At 43.0% G+C, this 18,342-nt stretch overlaps 1 protein-coding gene across 1 annotated transcript in view; it reads left to right on the forward strand.

Moving 5' to 3' along the window:
• Positions 1-18,342, forward strand: part of SND1 (staphylococcal nuclease and tudor domain containing 1) — a 407,421-nt gene that overhangs the window by 251,877 nt on the left and 137,202 nt on the right. The window contains exon 15 of the mRNA XM_078059536.1: positions 6,924-7,065. Coding sequence (XP_077915662.1) covers positions 6,924-7,065 — 142 coding nt within the window. The remainder of the gene's footprint in view (positions 1-6,923; positions 7,066-18,342) is intronic.

An 18,342-nucleotide genomic window follows, 5' to 3' on the forward strand; every position in this document is an offset into this window, starting at 1 on the left:
TAACTAGGTAAATACTTCTCCACTTTTTATATGAGGCACACACATATACCACCATCTGCTCTTTCTATGCTAAATTTATAATTCAAAAAAAGTCTTGTAGAATAAGCCAAGGGCATTGTATTTCCTGTTGATGATAAAATGCAGATTTTTCCACTAAAAGGCAATGACTTCATTTCTAAAGGTTAAATTGAATGGTTATCACAGTATAATTTCAGCTGGTTAAATTTGGGAAATTGAGAGTCATTCAATAAAAGAATAATCTCTGAGCTAGTATAGAATTTTTATTTGATAAAGAAGTGGATATTATTTTATTCACATTAAGCCATATCACATGATTTTATTTCAAGGTAGAAAAGAAATGTCAATCGGGATATGTACTTAGCAGTACTTTTTTTCTTTATTTGAACAAAACATTTCCTCTACATAGCCAGTTGAGGATGGCATCATGCTTTCCTTTAGCCATTGCCTAAGAATTAATACTTTATTACGCTGCTTTTGTGAAACCAATAAAATGTTTTCTATGCTCTTCTAACCTCATGATTTTTCTCATCTAAACTATTTTCTGCTTCAATTTTTAAAATCTTTAATTCATTGAACAGTTAGATAGTTTATCTAAAGCATGAAAAGTGCTTCATTTTGAACTTGTAACTCTGAGATACTTACAAATTAGTTGACTAGGAAAAAGGTTTTCTTAAGTTAAAAATTAAAATTTTGCATAGGCTACCTATGTAGGCCAATTTTTTATTTTTAAAATTTAGGTTTAATTTATAAAAATACATCATTTGTAGAATATAATTCTGTCAGTTTTGACAGACGTACATTTTGAAAAGCTACAGTATATACACGTAATCATCACCATAGTTAAGATAATAGAACTATTACATCATCCCAGAAAATTCTTCCATCCCCTTGGAGTCCTTCCCCTAGTCCCTGGCAGCCACTGATCCATTTTCTGTCCTTATACTTTAACCTTTGCCACAGTGTCCTATAAATGGAATCCTGCATTTGAGAGCCATCCATGTTGTTGCCTGTATCCTTTTTATTGCAGAGTATCATTCCACTGTGTGAGGGTACTGCAGCTGGTTTATCCATCCCCTGTTGAGGGAGCTTTAAGCTATTACCAGTTTGGGGTGATTACAGATGAAGTCCAGGCCATATTCTGGGGTCCCCTAATCTATTTCTGTAATGCGATTTGATTTTTTCCTACTTAGGTTGCCATGATTATCGATTGGAATGCTGCTTTGCCAATTTTTCTTCTAAACATAGGTTATGTCTTCTCATCTTAGTAGCATTGCAAGTCCTTTCTTTTATCAGTATTGGACCTTTGGGAAAGAAAATAGATGGTGGACAAGACCGACCAAATACAAATATTTACAGACACCTGTTCTTGCAGGGCTCCTGAGAGCAACAGGCACATCCGCAAAGTTTCTTTCAAGTCTGATTGCAGAGAAATTTCTTTTCCTCCATATTTGGGGCATGAAGTTCACTTGCCCTGACATGCTCTGTGGCTTTCTTCCAATTTGGGAAGTGTACCATGCTGTTCCTTCTGCCCTTTGGTCTGCCCTTAGCTTCCAAGTTTGGAAGCTTTGCTTAGCCAGGCCATCCTAACCTAATAATTGGTAAAGGAGTAGAGTCAAGGGAGAAAACGGAAGGTTGCGTTCTCTGTTAAGGGTGCCACAGATTGGAATGCCAGCCTCCCAAGCTCAAAGCTGTCTCACAGCCTAGTGCTCCTGCAATTGTCCTCTTGATTCATGCTCCCAGGAGTGGAGCCCAGAGCAGGAAACCTTGTTTCTCCTACGCTCTGACATGTTGGAGGCCTGAGTGAGGTTCTGTGCCAAGGAAGTAAATAGTGTGAGAAAACTGTAAACTATAGACAGCACTTAATGAAAGATGATTGATGGCCTAGCTTTTCAGCACCTTTTTTTTTCTTGTTTCCTTATAATTTTTTCAGTAGGAGTGTTTTTCTCTATGTTCTCTGCTGTGTTCACTTCATTCCTGTTAAACTTGCACTTCACTGATGTTTATGCCCCTAGTTCCCTCACACACACCTCACCATGAAGCATTGATAACCAGCCAGGGAAGGTTGGTTTCAAATTTTTAAGTGCTTTGTGGTAAATGTTGGAGCTGGAGGGCATTCGCAGGTCTCTCCCCGCAGGGTCCCCTTCATATCCAGAGGCTATCATGCTGTACAGCTGGTCCCTCACAGAGACTCACAGCCTCATTAAAATGCCGGGGGGGGGGGGGGCATAGAGCCCAGGGTGTGGAAGAGAGGAAGAGCACGGAGTGATGGATGACTTTTTTGCCTTTCTGGTGGAGGAGGAGGTACTTAGGATTTGTCTTCCACATAGCTGCAGGAAAAATCCTCCTGGTCTGGGGAGCCCTGAAAAGATCTGTAACTATGGCGATGAATTGTCACAGTACAGCTTAAAAAGCGAGTGTGTTTGGGTCCTATCCTTGGTGTTAGTTCTGATCTCCATGCTCTTTTTTTTTTTTTTCCCCTCTGTATCTGTTCTTTTGTACACAGAGCTTCTGTCACTTCAGTATTAAGATTGGTTGGAGCCAAACAGCAATGTGCTTTGGAGGCCTTAGCCTCAGCCCGACCCCATAGAGGGGATAGTCAGCGCTCACAGGGGAGAAACCTTCCTGCTTCGCTGCAGTGGCCATGCAGGACTCGGTTGTATTGCCAGGCAGCTTCTTCAGGTTTGATGGGCCTCTTTCAAATGTGGTTTCTCATGTGCTGGTGGAGTACCCCATGGTACCCTAATAAGCTCTGCATGTATTTGTTTTTAGTTCTTTTTGCTATGATGTTAATCAAAGAGTGATTGTGATGATGAAAACTAATTAGTGAGCTTCATTATTAACATCTCCCTTTTGAGACTTGCCCATGATAATCCTGATTAATGGCTGACTAATAGGTTTACTCTGATTCCCATTTCCCTGTGCTGTTTTGTATGTTGTGATGTTTGCTTCTCACCAGGAAGCATGTTTATGCCTACTATATGGGTATTTTCAGTGGAAAAATCATAGAATTCACTTTGCTAACATCAAGTATAAACTGACAGCCTAAATCCTGTTCCAGAATTCACAGAACTTTGATTTATATAAGTTCTGCTCTTCTAGGATGCAGAGGACACGGGCGTCTAAGTAGCGTACTTGAGGACCTTGGTCCTGTGCGTGCCATGTAAGGATTCTGCTTCCTCTGCCTTTCCCCCTGCCCTTCCCCTGCCCTCTTCTGTCCTCAACTTTCCCACTCTCCCAAACTTGGTCATTCATTGTACTAGATTATTTTCAACATGTGCTTGCTTACACATCGTACTTTGTAGAGACAGGTGGCAATCTACCTGCTGAAGGGAATTTCTTACAGGCATTGACACATGTAATCTGCATTTGGAAGAGGTTTGACCTGACAGGCCAGAAGTGAGGACAGAGTAGGAGTGTATAATTAAGGTGTCTTTACAACCTTTCCCTCTCTCTAAGGATCATCCTGCCTTTCTTTGGGGTCATTCCAAGCTCCGTTCCAGTAAGTCTGAGGTATAGATATTAGCATCCTTTGAAATGAAGTCACCCCAGGCACATTTGTTGCATCATTACTTTCTCAATTTCAAGGTGTATTGAGGAGGCAGAAACATTCCTTAAAGAGATGCTATCCACAATAGCAAGTTAAATGTAGCTAATGCAACCTTAAATTAGCTTCTCTAGGATTACAGGAAAATAACTTAGGTGTGGTTTGTTTTGGAGCACAGGTAATGTGAAAACTAGCAGTGCAACAAAAAAAGACTTACCTGCTCAGAAGTACAGTTGCTTCTTGATTATTTACACCAGTGGAGGGGAATATTGGTGCAGAAAACTGTAGCTAATTTATCTGCTTGGATTCTCAAAGCCTTGAGCCAATGTTATGCCAGATAACTGTGGCGAGTAGACTCCCAGGCCTCATGTACATGGAGTCACAGCATGGAAAACCTGAGGATGAGAGTCTCTGCAACTAGACTTCTAGACAGAAATACTTGATCCTGAATAGTCTTACCTTGAAATGAGCCTTCTGTGCCTTAAGTCTCGGTGTTGTTATCTCTTTAAATCTGAGGCTTTTTAAAAATACCTTTTGGAGTTATAAGGTTATAAAGAAACCTTTGATTTCACTAAATCTCAGTAGGTGCTGCTTCAGGATTGTTGGAGAATTTCAAATGTCATCTGAATGTTGTCATTTGAACTTGCTCACTTTATTGTCCTTAAGATCCACCTGGCATCTTCAGTTCCTCAGTGGGGCCTAAACTGCTCTCTGTTACACTGTTCCTCATAATCAGGTTTTCTCTTATTTACCTAGTGTTGAAACTTAGAAGTGAGTGTAAGAGACTGAAGCACATTGCTGTACTTGCATGGGCTCTTTGGAAGGCAAATCAGAGTTTAACCACATTCAGTCATTTTTGTGGTAATAACAATCAAAACTCCTAAAATAAATAATTCCATAGCTAAATTAGCAGGGAATGATGTATGGCTACATCACCTGAGGGAACTTGTCAGTCTGACATATCAGTCTTTTCATATGAGCCACTTAAACAAATTTTAAAGGTTTCGAGGATTTTTGTGTTAAAAAGGAACATGCCAAGCAAGGGAAGCGCTTGAGATGACAAGGAAGGACAGACACCATTGCCTGTGATGGAGATTTGAAAGAGCTGACATCTTGTACTTACATTCAATTTAATTGACTTGATAAGAATTTTTTTACTCTTAAGAATCTATGAACTTGGGTGAAATTTTCTATCTTTTCCCTTAACGGGTGGTTCATAGGCATATCATCTTCAAGCATTTGGAACGATGAGGGAGTTCCATGTCTTGTCTTGCAGTTTGGCCTCTGGAAGTAAACATGGACAGTTGTGGTAGGCTTTTAAAATTTGTTTTCATGCCTTCAGTTGTCATAGTCGGCTTTCACTTCTAATCTTTGTCATAATCAGTGGCATGTCATATTCTCTTTGCCTTCTTCCCATATGTTGTTGTTTCTGGATTAGGACTGTTAAATTGTAGGTTGAGACTTAGGAAGAGTCAGGAACTTTTTGTTTAATTACATGGCTGATAGTAAGGTACCTTGATTTCTCCTTGGTTCCCAGTCTGAGAAATTCTCTTTCTTGGTAAAGTAGGTAATCATTTAGCAAAATAAGGTGAGAGTCTGCTCCAACCTTCTTTTTGTATTACTACCTATGTGTGTGTGAGCTGCTGTTATTCCTATAAGCACCTTTTTTTTTTTTCTCCAGATAAATACATCCATATGACAGTGAGCAAAAGTCTGTTTCTGAAAAATATAGATTACTGCAGTTTTGAGGGGAAAGGCCCTCTCTTCAGAGACATTAAGTTGCCTCCTGAATTGCGATAATCAATTTAATAATTGTTGTCGACTTACTGGTTCAGCTCATGAATAATGTCCCAGATTTAGACTAGTGTGGCAAAAGGATTTTAATCAGGTAGTGCTTTCTTTCCCATGGAGCATTTGTCTTGCTTGACTGTTCTGGACTTCAGCCAACTGCCAGAAAGGCCTTGTCCCACTGTATATGTAGAGTAGAATATGTGTTGCTTAAGTGTTCACTGGGGGAGTTCCCAACTCACTAAAGCTCATTGTTACCTTACCTTTTACCAATGTGCCATTAAAGACACTGAGAATGGATGACTGTCTCTCCTTTTCTCTGAGAATCTGTTTGAAGGGAAGGATGAATCTCATTACTATAAATACTGTTTTCATCCCAGCCTACCTCACTGCTTCTGAATGAGAGGAGCCCCTCTGGCTGCTGTGAAAGCTCTCAAATACTTGATGGCTTGTTAAATTTTCATTATCTAATGTGCATTAATTTAGATACAATAGCTCTGTTGCTAGGAGCAGAGTCAGAAAGGAAGAGCTTGGCGGAGTGCGGACTGCTTGTGTCGCAGGAGTCAGGAAAGTGTGCAGAGCTTGCTGTCCTCAGAGGGGGTTTACAGTTCTGCTGGCTGGGCTGAAAACCTCGGAAATTCTGACGTCCCCTGACTACTCCCCCAGCACATGCACTGTGATGTTTTGATGCTTGCTTACTCTATCATCTATTTCATTAGCTTGAAGGACTGAAAGGATTTGAAGCTCTCTAGATGAGAGCTCTGAGGTTCAAAATGTCCAAGGTCTGGTTACTCTTGAGGGTAGAGGGCATGCACTTTGTGTTTTATGTGTGAAAAAAGTTTTAAAGTGCTATTAGGTTTCATGTGTTTTCCTGTTTCTATAATTGTTCATACTGACATGATGTGGAATAGGTCCCCATGGAGCATGTCCTATTGTTAGAGATCTCCCAGGCTGGGAACAGGAACAGTCTGCCCAGGTCCCAGCTCACCCCTGAAAAGCACGTAGACCAAGGCTCGCTATATAGGCACCCAAAGAAGGCTGCACTCTTGATGTTCAGAAAACAGTGAGCCTCTGAATCTACGTAACCCATTGACGGTTAAAGATGAACTACTTTGGGTTTCTTGGGAAGGGGCTTTATGTAACACAGCCTGGGTATCACTTTTTTTTTTTTTTAATGAAAATTAAAGGTTAAATTAACCTCCATGAAAGGTTGGTATTAGTCTTCTCCCCCTTGATTTTGTTGAAGGAAGAGAAGCCCTTTTTTGCATCCCGTGAGGAATGAAATTTTCATTTCAAAGCACCTTCCTAACTTGTATATCCATTGAGTGCATAGTAACAGAACAGAAGGAAGCACAGAATATTCTGGAAATTTCAGATTAACTCTGTTTCTTCTGTGGAAGTCACATGGGTATCTTGCCTATGTCATAGTTTCAGGGTTGTCTCTTTTCCTACGATTATTCGCCGAGCTTTCTATGGTCTGCCAGACTTTTTGCCCTAGAACAGAGAAAAAGAATCATTTGCTCAGATTTTATTACTTTTTTTCTAATGATTCTTTTCTTTTATCCACCAGGATACCCAAAAAGCAAAGCAGTTTCTGCCCTTCCTTCAGCGGGCAGGTCGTTCTGAAGCTGTGGTGGAATATGTCTTCAGTGGTTCTCGTCTCAAGCTATATTTGCCAAAGGAAACTTGCCTTATCACCTTCTTGCTTGCAGGTAAGTCTTGTGTGTTTTATGTTCTGATAATTCTTCCCAGAGCTCAGAGGTCATGCTTGGAGGTCACATGCCCTCCTTTCCCTTGTGTTTTAGATAGGACCTCGAACCAATCTAGGTGTTTTAGTCTCTGATTGAGATGTGAACACTAAACTGCTAGATTTGATCGCTCTATCACTGCAGACCCAACACTGGGCCCTCTTCCTGCTCCCCATTTCTACCAGCCACAGGGCATAAGAGTAGAGCAGCTTGAAAGACAACACGTATCTTTTCACAGCCTGGGTGAAGGGAATTCCAGACAAAGAAAAATACTAATGATGGAATTCTCACAGTCGGTATTTCGCATTTGGGATAGACCACTCCTGCCATGTTAGTCATGGGTAGTCCACCAAGGAGCTGAGACACCCTCCCCTTGTGTCTCCCTAGGCAGTACCGTTTGTCTTTTATTCTTTTCAGCTGTCATTAGGATCCAAATCCTTTCTGAAACGTCAAACATGACATTACCTTCCCAGGCTCCTGCATCTTTACTATTTTCCTGTTGCACTAAGCTTGACGTGCTAGGGAAGGCCACCTTTTCTTTGCTGACTGAATGCGCATCTTTCTTATCCTATCTTTTTTAGTAGCTTAATATTTCTCAAGCCAGAAAGACTGTGTATGAACTGTGTTCTTTGAGCAATTTACATTTATGCATTCAAGGAGCAGACTGCCTTATTTCTTCCCCAATGGCAGATAATAAAGTTATTTATTTCCAGTCAGTACTTCACAGAGACTGTGGTCTTTGAGAGAAAGTGTCATTTTACTTCAACACCCCACAGCCCACCCTGTACATACAAACATTCACTCCCTCTCAAAGGACATACACATTCTGCTGTGTTCTCCCGGTTCACATTGCCTTTTCTGTTGATACCCTGCTCCCTCAGCACTCCTTCTGTTGGGATTCTTGAATAGAATTTGCCATGGGGGGAGAGAAATGGGAGCCATGCTTGCTGTCCCCTGCCAGATTGCCTCAGCCTCCTTTTCCTAGAAGGCACGGATAGTTTCTTCTCTGGATCAGGGTCTCCCTCAGGCCCTAACTAAATGGGTTGTTGTGTGAGATAAATCACTCAGTGAACACATGGCCGTGACATTCTCTGCTGCTGCTGCTGGGCCGCCACTTCTGGCTGAGGCTGTCTCGCACGCTCTGAAGAAGTTAATGATCACTGCGCAGCTCTGCAGGCTTTCTGAGGGGACTAACTGAAATATAACATGAAGCTCAGGGGCAGCTGCGGAAAGGAAGGGCCAGAACAAATCCATATCTTACTGGAGGGCTGTGCTTCTGTGAGCTGTAGTAAACGGAGCGGTAGCATGGCAGTGTGTGACGGAAGCCATTCGTGCCCTTAAGATTTGCGGAGCCGAGAAGTTTCTTATCAGTGAATTCTTGTTGTTACAGAGTTGGAAGTATATATTCAACTTCTCCTTTGTTCTATGTCTACAAAACAAAAGCATCCTCTTGGCAGTGTGGAGCTTTATCCCAGAGGTGAACAAGAGAAAAAGTATTATTCTTTCTGGAAAGCTTGGCCGCAGGTCTGTAGGGGAAAGAAAACATTGAAGTTCTGGCTTCTAAATTCAAAACTACCTGAACGGAGCCAGCTCAGAGCTTAGACCTATCCTGGCTGGAGTTTTCCTGCAGAACCCTTCTGGTTGTACTTTCTTTCCCATGGAGCATTTGTCTTGCTTGACTGTTCTGGACTTCAGCCAACTGCCAGAAAGGCCTTGTCCCACTGTATATGTGTTGCGTAAGGGTTCACTGGGGCAGTTTCCAGCCAACTGAAGCTGAGACAAAACGCAGCCTGGTCACTCAACTCCACAGCAGCCAGTTCCTGTGTGTACTTGGCATTATTCTAAGTTTAGCAATTCGAAAGACAGTGCCCGAGTTAACTTACATTCTGAAAGATAGATTACCAATGCAAATACATGATAAAATATAAGCTTTTCCATTTTTCTCGTGCCATACTATATGTGGTTATATTCTGCATCTTCTGATTTCTTTAGAAACCTGGCAAGGATACCGGACAGGGGAAAGTAAGAGCACGCAGACCTCAGTTTGAATCATGGCTCTACTCTGCACAAGCAGGTGACTTTAGGGAGGTTTTTTACTCTTGAAGCCTTAGCTTAGACATCAGTTAACTGGAAAGTGTTTCTTGCCTCTTAGGATTTTGTGAGGATTTAATGAGATGTGTAAAGGGTTCAGACAAGCCTGCCATAAAGTAGATTATCCATAAATATGTTTCCTTCCCCCTTCCTCTCACAAAGACTTGGTGAATTCATAACTAGAGCTCTTCTTAACTCTTAAGTGCAATGGTATATTGTACAGTGTGTGCGCACACAGCTGAGGCTCTGCCATGGAGACTTTGACCTATCAGTGGAAATAAACCAAGGAAAGGTGCTGTTCTAGCCTCCTCCTGAATGAGCAGAAAGCTCACTGATAGGAAGGCTACTGGCTTTTCCCTTTGAGTTTTGAAAGAGGAACTCTGCATCCTGGTAAGACATTGTCCTAGGTCTCTGGAAGCTCTAGAGGGAACACAGACATGTAAGCAAACTGCAGTATTGGGCTCTAGGTGAAGAGAATTCTTTACAAGGCACAGAAGTAACACAGAGAAGGGAGTGATCGGTTACTTAGAGGGAAATCAGAGGTTGTCTCCCTGAGGAGCTGCCACCTGAGCTGCTTTTGAAGGACAAATAGGAGTTGGCAGTGTTGGGACAGGAGGGGAAAAGGAGGAAGAAAGGAACATTCCAACTAGAGGTTAACAGCATGTACAAAGGTGTAGAGGTATGATCTTTCCTGGTGTGCCCAGGTAACTGTGCCCCCTTTGGTATTGGTGGAATATAAGGAGTGAGGGGTTGGGGTGGGATGCGGCTAGAAATGCACACAGGATATACCGTGGACCCTCAGAGTCACTCAGGGTACTGAGCAAGAGAGCAACGTGCTCGCACTTGTGTTAAGAAAGCTTATTTTGGTGAATACGTTGGAATAAATGAGGCTGGAGACTGAGAAAGCAGTTACAGAAGCAAGAGGGTTAGTGACCTAAAATCTGGCAGTGAAGAGGAGAGGTTGGAAAAGTATTTAGGAGGAAGACTTGATAATTCAGGGAATGATTGGATTTTTTTGGTCAGAAATGGGGGTGACATTGAGTGTAGGAAGAAAGTAACTCGCCCAAGGCTTGAGTGTTTGGGCAGACTGGGATATCCACCAGCAAGGGCAAAACCAAAGTAAGAATAGGTTTTAGGAACCGATAATTGGTGGTCGGAGGATTAGGTGGAGAATCCTGCGTGTTCAGGAAGCCAAGAGAGGAAAGAAATCCAAGGAGTCGGCACTGTCAGGTTTTACCTAAAATATCAAGTCGGTAAAAACTAGGAAGTGATTTTATACTCTTTATCAATTAGTAAGTCACAGATGACCTTTGTCAGTGCAATTGCATCAGAGTTGATTCAGCTAAAGGCAGATTACAGGCGATTAGGGTGTAAATGTGGGAAATGAGGAACAGAATCAAAAATAGAGTGCTCGTTACAAAATTCTAACAGAATGCAAACGGAATGCATAAAAATGAAAGCTAAGGGGTCACAGTAACATTCTAAGGATGTCAGCAACTTGAATACTTGTATAACTGTAATTCTTAAGATTGGAGCAGAACGTGGCATTGAGTTGGAAAAGCTATTCGGTATACCTATTGTTTTCATAATACCAATTACAGAAGTAAAACTCAACAAAATCTTCTTGGCAAATGAGGATATAAAAAAGATGGAGTGAGAAAGTATCATAGGGAACATGAGATGCACTGGTCTGAATCCTGAGAAGAAACGAAGAAAGGCTGCAAGGAATTGATTGACAGAGCGATGAGCTAGAGGAGACAGCAGGAATGAGATGGCTAGAGAGCAGGATGGAGGGAGGGAGTATCCTTAGAGGAGGGCCCCTTGGTCTTCTGAGACCAGCTACAACGAACGCTGAATGTGAGTGTAGACACAGACACAGCATTCACATTGTGGGGTGGTTCACCTGGACAGTGAACCTCATGGCAGAGCTTTGCAGGTATCTGTGGGATGTGCTCTACATCCTGGAAAAATGGCATTCTGCTGGAAATGATGTCTCTCTGCAGCCAGGAGGGAGTTTGGGCTGTGATTCTCAAGGGGAAAGTCAAGATAATTGTTCAGCAATCCCGTATGTGCTGCTCTCATTAATCCCAGCCTTTCAGAGAGCCCTCTGGACTTCAAGGTGGGGTGGACATTTTCCATTTTTATGTCGCCTTTTTTGGGCAGACGGCCCCACAGCTTGATAGGGAGTGGCATTTGGCCCGAGCCAGCTGGCCTCTCTGTCACGGTTCCTGCACCCCTGTATGTGGAATGATTGCTTGGTCAGATGGGATAGCAGGTGGGGCTGGGCAAAGTCAGCTGTAGCTGACAGGTCAGTGCCTCCTGGAAGCTCTCGCCCTTTAGTCCTTTGAGCACCTGGCTTAGGTTTGGTCGGTGAGCAGGTGACCTTACAGCATCAGAACAGAGACTGGTGACTTCCCCTCTGCCTGCCACTGTGGCCTCCTCCTGTGCAGACTTATTTCGGTCGTGGAGGCAATCAGAGCCAGGTCTTGTCCTCAGTTCGCAGGGAAGCCAAGATCCCCGGGCAGCCCACATTTGTTTGAAAGCATCCTTTTTCCTCATCTAGCATTTAGTGTGTCCCACGCTTTTCCTCCCATTAGAACAAAAGCAGTTTACCCCCATTCTTTATTTTTCACGTATTTTCACTTGTTTCACATTTTAGTTTCTTGTCGAAAGGGATATGAGGTGCACATATTTGCATATCACTTGGCCTTTGATTCACATTTTTACTTAACAGCACCATTGGGCATGAGAGTGTGTTTCCTAGTGCTATGTCTGACCTTTACAGTCCATTTCCTTATTTTGAATTACTCTCTTAGCTCTAGGGTATCTGGGTCATGCCAAGGGCATAGTTCAGGAAGTAGTCCTGTTGACTAAGCAGAGGCAGGTATCAAGTTTGCCTGTGAACCAGCTGCCTGAATTGGAAGAGAATAATAATTTGAGGTTTCAGTGCAAAGGAATCTAAGTAGTCTCATTTCAAGTATTTGGTGTCTTCTGCTAAGTCACTGAGCGCACCCCATATGCATTTCCATGTTCCTAAAGCTAGGACAGCAGTATGTATGAGGAATTAGGGACTGCAGCAGGTTCGGAGTGTGGGGGAGTGGATGTCAGTCATCTTGGTTGGATCCCATGGTACAAATCCCCTAGGAGGCAGCAGCCACCTGGCAGGGGGTTCCCATGTAGATCACAGCAGGTGACTTTTAATTAATCAGTTGCCTAGTCATATGAAACAAGACTAGAAAATGAGACTTCCCTTCGCCTGCAGGCCCTTTGGCATTTTTCGATTTTTTTCTCTCTCTCTTTGATTACAACTCCCCCACTGGAGCTGCATTATGACAAGGGATGCAATGAGAATAAGGTTCTAGGTATCTAGGTTTTGGTAAATTTCGATGGTGGTCATGTGCATGATGGGTAAATTAAAGGTTCGGCTGTGTCCTTCCACCCTGAATGCCTTTGAGGAAAGTATCTCATGTCCTTCTTTCTTTTTAACGCCTCTTCTCCAGCTAGTCCTAATAGGAATACAACTGCCTGTTTCAATAGACTGAAAACTGGGGCGCCTGGGTGGCTCAGTCGTTAAGCGTCTGCCTTCGGCTCAGGTTGTGATCCCAGGGTCCTGGGATCGAGCCCCGCATCGGGCTCCCTGCTCTGCGGGAAGCCTGCTTCTCCCTCTCCCACTCCCTCTGCTTGTGTTCCCTCTCTCACTGTGTCTCTCTCTGTCAAATTAAAAAAAAAAAAAAAAATAGACCGAAAACTTCTAATGAGAGAGGAGAGGGAAGGTGAACAGGAGTATCCTCCCCATCTCCTGGCCCCAGGAAGGGTGGATCCCCATTGATGACCAGTGCCTAACCAAACTACACAATTAAAGCCAATGTATGTTTAAGTGAGAAATCCCATTCTGCTATCACAGAGGTGCTAATGAATCAGGCTGTTATGTGGTTGTGTTTGCTGGGCTTCTATCCTTAATTAAGCAATTATAGGGTCTGCTGATACTTATGAATTCCTTTCAGATGCTTTAATTGAATTGCAACTTAATGGGTATTTGTAAAGTGGGGTGTTCTTTCTCTTGGGACTTGCCAGTTTGATTCTGTCTCCACCGCCTACTTGCTTTCAGATGGGTGCCATTACCAGAAATGGGCAGCTTGACATGAGACTCTCCTGGAGCAGCTCTAGTTCTTCACTTTTAAAGATACCATTATATGAATTTTATGAATTACATTCATGTCAGGAGGTCCTGGAGAATCACTCGTTAGGAAAGCATTAGCACAGTAAACAGGTCGGGGAGCCTTTTTTAATGAGGCCAAGATTTTGCAAGCCCACTATAAGAAAAAGCAGTCTTTGATAGGTAGACTGTGGGTGATGCATAAATTAATATGATAATTTCTGCTTTCTTGAATAGCTTTTAGCCTAGTAGTGTAGACAGCCATATGAAAAACTTGAACAAGGAAAAATAAAAAGGAGTTATGAAAAGTATAAGCAGCATACCATGAGAGTGCAGAAGAAAGAACAATTAATTGGGGAATGGCAAAGACTTCAGAAGGGAGGTGGCATTTGAGCATCCAGGATCGGGAACATTTTCTTTTGGCAGGCTAGGTGTGATTCATCTAGGCAAAACAACTTAGCCTGTATCATTAGTTCTCAGGAAGAGTAGCCTAAAAGAAATGGATGTACTCATCAATCATTTTCCTCTCTCTCTGCCTTTGGGCGTGTAAATCTGCTCTTCTGCTGTTGAGCGTTCAGTGCCCTGCCTTCCGCTGCCATCTCTGCACGCATACCATACCACCACCCCTGCTCATGTCATGTGGATGAAAGTGCAGGCCTACCAAGATAGCCTGATTATCTCCCATCTTTAGATCGTGAATCATCCCCAGAATGAGCCTCATCGTATTTGTGGGTCATTCAATGGCATGGCTATTTAATAATTTATTTCCACTGGGCACTATGCTAGGAATTTAGAAATACATAAGTTCCAGGCTTCAAGCAAAGTAGTTGTGTCTACTGAGGTGAAGAATGTATAGACATGAAGAAACAAACAAACATTTTTAAGAAGGTTAAGAATAAGAGAAATATGCCTTAAAAACCATATAAATGAAAACAACTCCGATTTTTATAGAACATTAACAGTATATATTGTGATAACTGTCCAAAAGGCTAAGGCAATTCTGGTTTCTAAGCCAGTAGTACACCATCTGGAGAGGGATGGAGTTGAGTGCTGGTTCAGCCCAGGTCAGGGCAGGCCTGGAGTATGATCTTCTCTCCAGGGACCACCCTTTTGGGAAGGAGATCAGCAAACTGCGGAAGGATCAGAGGAGAGTGACCAGGAAAGTAAGAGACCTAAAAATGCCGTGACCTGGGGACTAGTAGTAGGAATCAAAGGAGACTCCCAGGATGTAATGGAGTATTTCAGGGTCCAGAGGCAGGGATTTGATCTGCTCTGTAGCCATTTATTTTGTTCTTTGTTTTTTTTTTGGTCAGAGTAATAAAAACATCAATAAAAATAAGATTTGTACAGCATGGTTTAATGGCAGTCACAGACCTTGGAGCTAAAACACTTAAAGAAAATTCTTGCTCTCCTGCTTCCTGGTTAATTCTTTCCATCAGACCGGCCTGCTTATCTTGGTGCGATGCTGGGACCTGGAGGTGAGGGAGACCGCAAGGCGCACACGGGAGTTGTGTGCCAGCCTGTCTAGAGACCTGCAGCTGAAGGGAGGCACGTTAGCAGGAGCACCCCCTCTGTGGAGCCCGTCGGACTGCTGAGGGTGGCACAGCCTCCTGATTGGGATGCTCAGCCCTCACCATCTTGGTTGGGTTTTCTGTGCCAAGAAAAGAAAGATGTGGATTTCTCCTCGGCTGTTACAGGTTGGGCCCATTCATTCCCTCTGGATGGATGGGTCAAAATTAGGAGAAAAGAATCCTTTCCTCCCAAATCCTCGGACGCCTGCCTTCTACTATTGCTTTTTACTCTTGATGCTTTTGAGGGTTTTGTTTTGTTTTGGGTTTTTTTGTTGTTGTTGTTTTGTTTTTGTTTTGTTTGTTGAGACAAGGGGAAAAAATACCCCTGGTAGTAATCAGGCAGAGCCAAGAAGAGCCAGTAGAGTGGTACAAAAGGGTCAGACCTGGGAGCTTTCCCCCTGGGGGTTCCCCTTCTATTCCTTCTCCTCCCCTCCCACCTGTCGGTTCTTCCGAGTCTTTTAAAGGTTATCTAGGCTTCCACATCCGTGGGCATGGCGGGTAGGGAATGGGAAGCTTATCTCTGCTGGAGTGTTTCCAGTACCAGCACCTGTCTCTGGTTGTGCCCAGATACCTCACTTCTGATTCCATTCTTGTGGCTTTCCCAGAAAAATACATTTCAGCATGGATTTTTTGTTGTCATCTTGTCAGCCTATTGGCATTTGTCAGCAGCCATTTAGTAGTAGTGGTGGTAAGCAGCAGCATCCAGGATTGGGCTACTCACCACTACCCCTGCCCTGTGGGGTGTCTCTTTGGCCAGCCTAATAGTAGAAAATGGCAGCACCTGGATGCAGGAGAGGGAGTGTAAATGGTGTGGTAATTTGAAATTAAAGGGAAATGCTTTGAAATCTGGTAATGGACAGCCCCAGGGTGAACAGTGCACACTGCCTATAAGACTTAATCCTGGTTGCTATGGGAACCACCTCTCACATCCCCCTTTCAAACAGAGATATGACTGGGTTGAAAAAAAAGAGTTCCTCATCATGAAAAACTATCTTTGCCCCCAAACCCTAGATGGTTGCTCACCTTGGATTCCTTTCAGAAAGCTTTCCTGAGGCTTCCCCAACCTAGTGGGCTGTCTATGCCAGTCTAAGCCTGGCCCTTTGTATTAAATCTCAGTGAATGGCACTAACATGAGAATTAGAACACACCAGGTGCCCAGTGTGGGCAACTGGCCCTAGCACACCCTCCTGCTGCCCCTCAGTGGGCACCACAGTTTTTTACTCAGGGAACTGGATAGAACCACTGGCCACATGTTGCATGTCCTCATGCCTCCTGCCTGCGGGGCTCCAAGGAAGCCCAAGGATCTGCACTCAGTCTTGGGGCCATGGGATTGCTCCCAGATTCTGAGGTAGGGCTGCCAAGCACAGAACTTATAGGAGGAAAAACAATTCACAGAAGTTCCTTTCATATCCGGAAGGCGTCTGAGACACAACTGCATTCTCTGTCGTGTTTTTTCATCAGAGCCTTTCCCCATTTATTTAAATTGCCACATTAATCCAGACTTGTTAAGTTTGGGGGGTTTTTTGTTGTTTTGGTTTTTTGGTTTTTAACCACCCTTTGCCTGTGATAAAATAAATGAGGTCTGCGTCTCTCTTCAGTGGCTTTTGATTTTTGGACATAAGGCTCCCTTCAAGGTTGGCTTACAGGCTTCCAAGTGGGCTTTGGAGAAACTTTGTCTAAGCTTTCTGGATTCCCTGTAGTTTTTCCTTATTATACTTGTGCTTTACAATAGTAGTCCTGAATAAACCCTAGTAACTCCCATGCTTACCTTCACTATATGTAGGAAGTTATTTAAATTGACTACTTAGTCTACAACGGGTGGAGAAGTTCCCATTTCCCTGCCCTGGTGTGCCTCCTTTTCCTGAGCTTGTACATCTGCTAGTGATTTTTCTAGGGTTAATTTGGGTGTTTTTATTTTTAAATTGGAACATGGTGTCTGTCTCTTCTCTGTGTGTGTTTTGGATGCAGCCCCTGTGCTAGGCATGCGGTTATTAACTCCACTGATATACCAGTTCGCTCATTAGCATTTGCATTTTAAATTACAAGCTAGAGCAGACGACATTTATGCTATATTTGTACCATTGCCTTCTTCATGAATGATGTCGTATGTGCAGGGAATTCAGAAATAACTTCTCTAGGGCCCTGATATATTTTCGTCTCTCTTTCAGCAAACTGCTGTTTCTTTTTCACTCTTGATTCTCATTGTTTGATAGGGACTTTTTTTTTTTTATTCTGTTCCAAGTTTGGACCTATTTGTGAGTGCTGTGATTGGGAAGTGCTAATGACAACCCAACCCTTTGTATCAAAATAGGCATATTGCGTAGAGTGGCCATCTTTCCCTTTTGCGTTGTACTCCTGGTAAGCAGTGTGCTTTGATTAGAAAGGAGGGAATTTTCTCCTCCACAGTTTGGTGGATGGGAAGACATGGTAAAGGGTACTTGTTCTTGCTTGTATTCATGCTCCCATCCCTCTTTTCATAATTGATTCATCAGTGGTTATTTATTAAACCTGTTACTGCATGGGGGAAGAAAGGGAGACTATATGCCTTCAAGGGGCTTATTTTTGACAAGAAGCATTTAGATTGCACTGCAGGACAGCACATATATGATATCAGCATACACAAGACCAGGTTGGAGGTGAGCTGCTTAAGTGAAAGTTCAGTCAGTCCTCTTGGGGGAACTATTGCTCTAGGTGGATGGTGACTTCAACATCTTGATCACAAGACCCAAACTAGAAATGCCCAGCCATGGATCATGGACCTGGGAGTGGAGCCTTCCTAGGCATACGCGTGCCCAAATTAGCCTACGCTAGTGTTTGGATGGCTTCTGATAGCAGATTAGGGGCAGAGCTCTGGCAGATAAGTCTGTGTTCAGGCCATTGTGCTGTTTCTCTGTGATCTTCAATTTTGGCTCTCTTTGAGTTCTATTCCAGGGACCCTTCCATTTGGTGAAATCTGACTTTTGAAACATCATGAAAAATCCAGGGAAGTCACACTGGAAATTGTGCATTCTGGGCAAGCAAGCAGAAATTCTCCAACTGATATAAACAGTTTTTATTCTCCCCTCCCCGCCACCTTCTCACTAAAGATCTCTCACGTAGTCCTCATTCTGCAGATTAGCTGCTGGAATAACCAAAACATGAGGAGTTGCATATGAGGCTTGTGATCCAAATACAGATCTGTTAGTTTACAACCTGATCCCATTAAGGTATGTCATTGGCCCACATGGCATTCATAAAATAATAAAAGAAATTACAGGGTAGTAGCATTTTAAACCTACTCTTCATGTCGACCCATTTCATGCTATGAGAATGCCTCATAGTAAACACTGCCACATCATATTCAGTCTTTATTTCCTTAGAAATTAGGTCTTACCCATTGGAATGAGTGGTGGGAGGTTAGTAACTTTTTTCCAGTTCCAAGTC

Source organism: Halichoerus grypus, chromosome 12 (assembly GCF_964656455.1).
Source record: "Halichoerus grypus chromosome 12, mHalGry1.hap1.1, whole genome shotgun sequence".
NCBI classification, from domain to species: Eukaryota; Metazoa; Chordata; class Mammalia; order Carnivora; family Phocidae; genus Halichoerus; species Halichoerus grypus.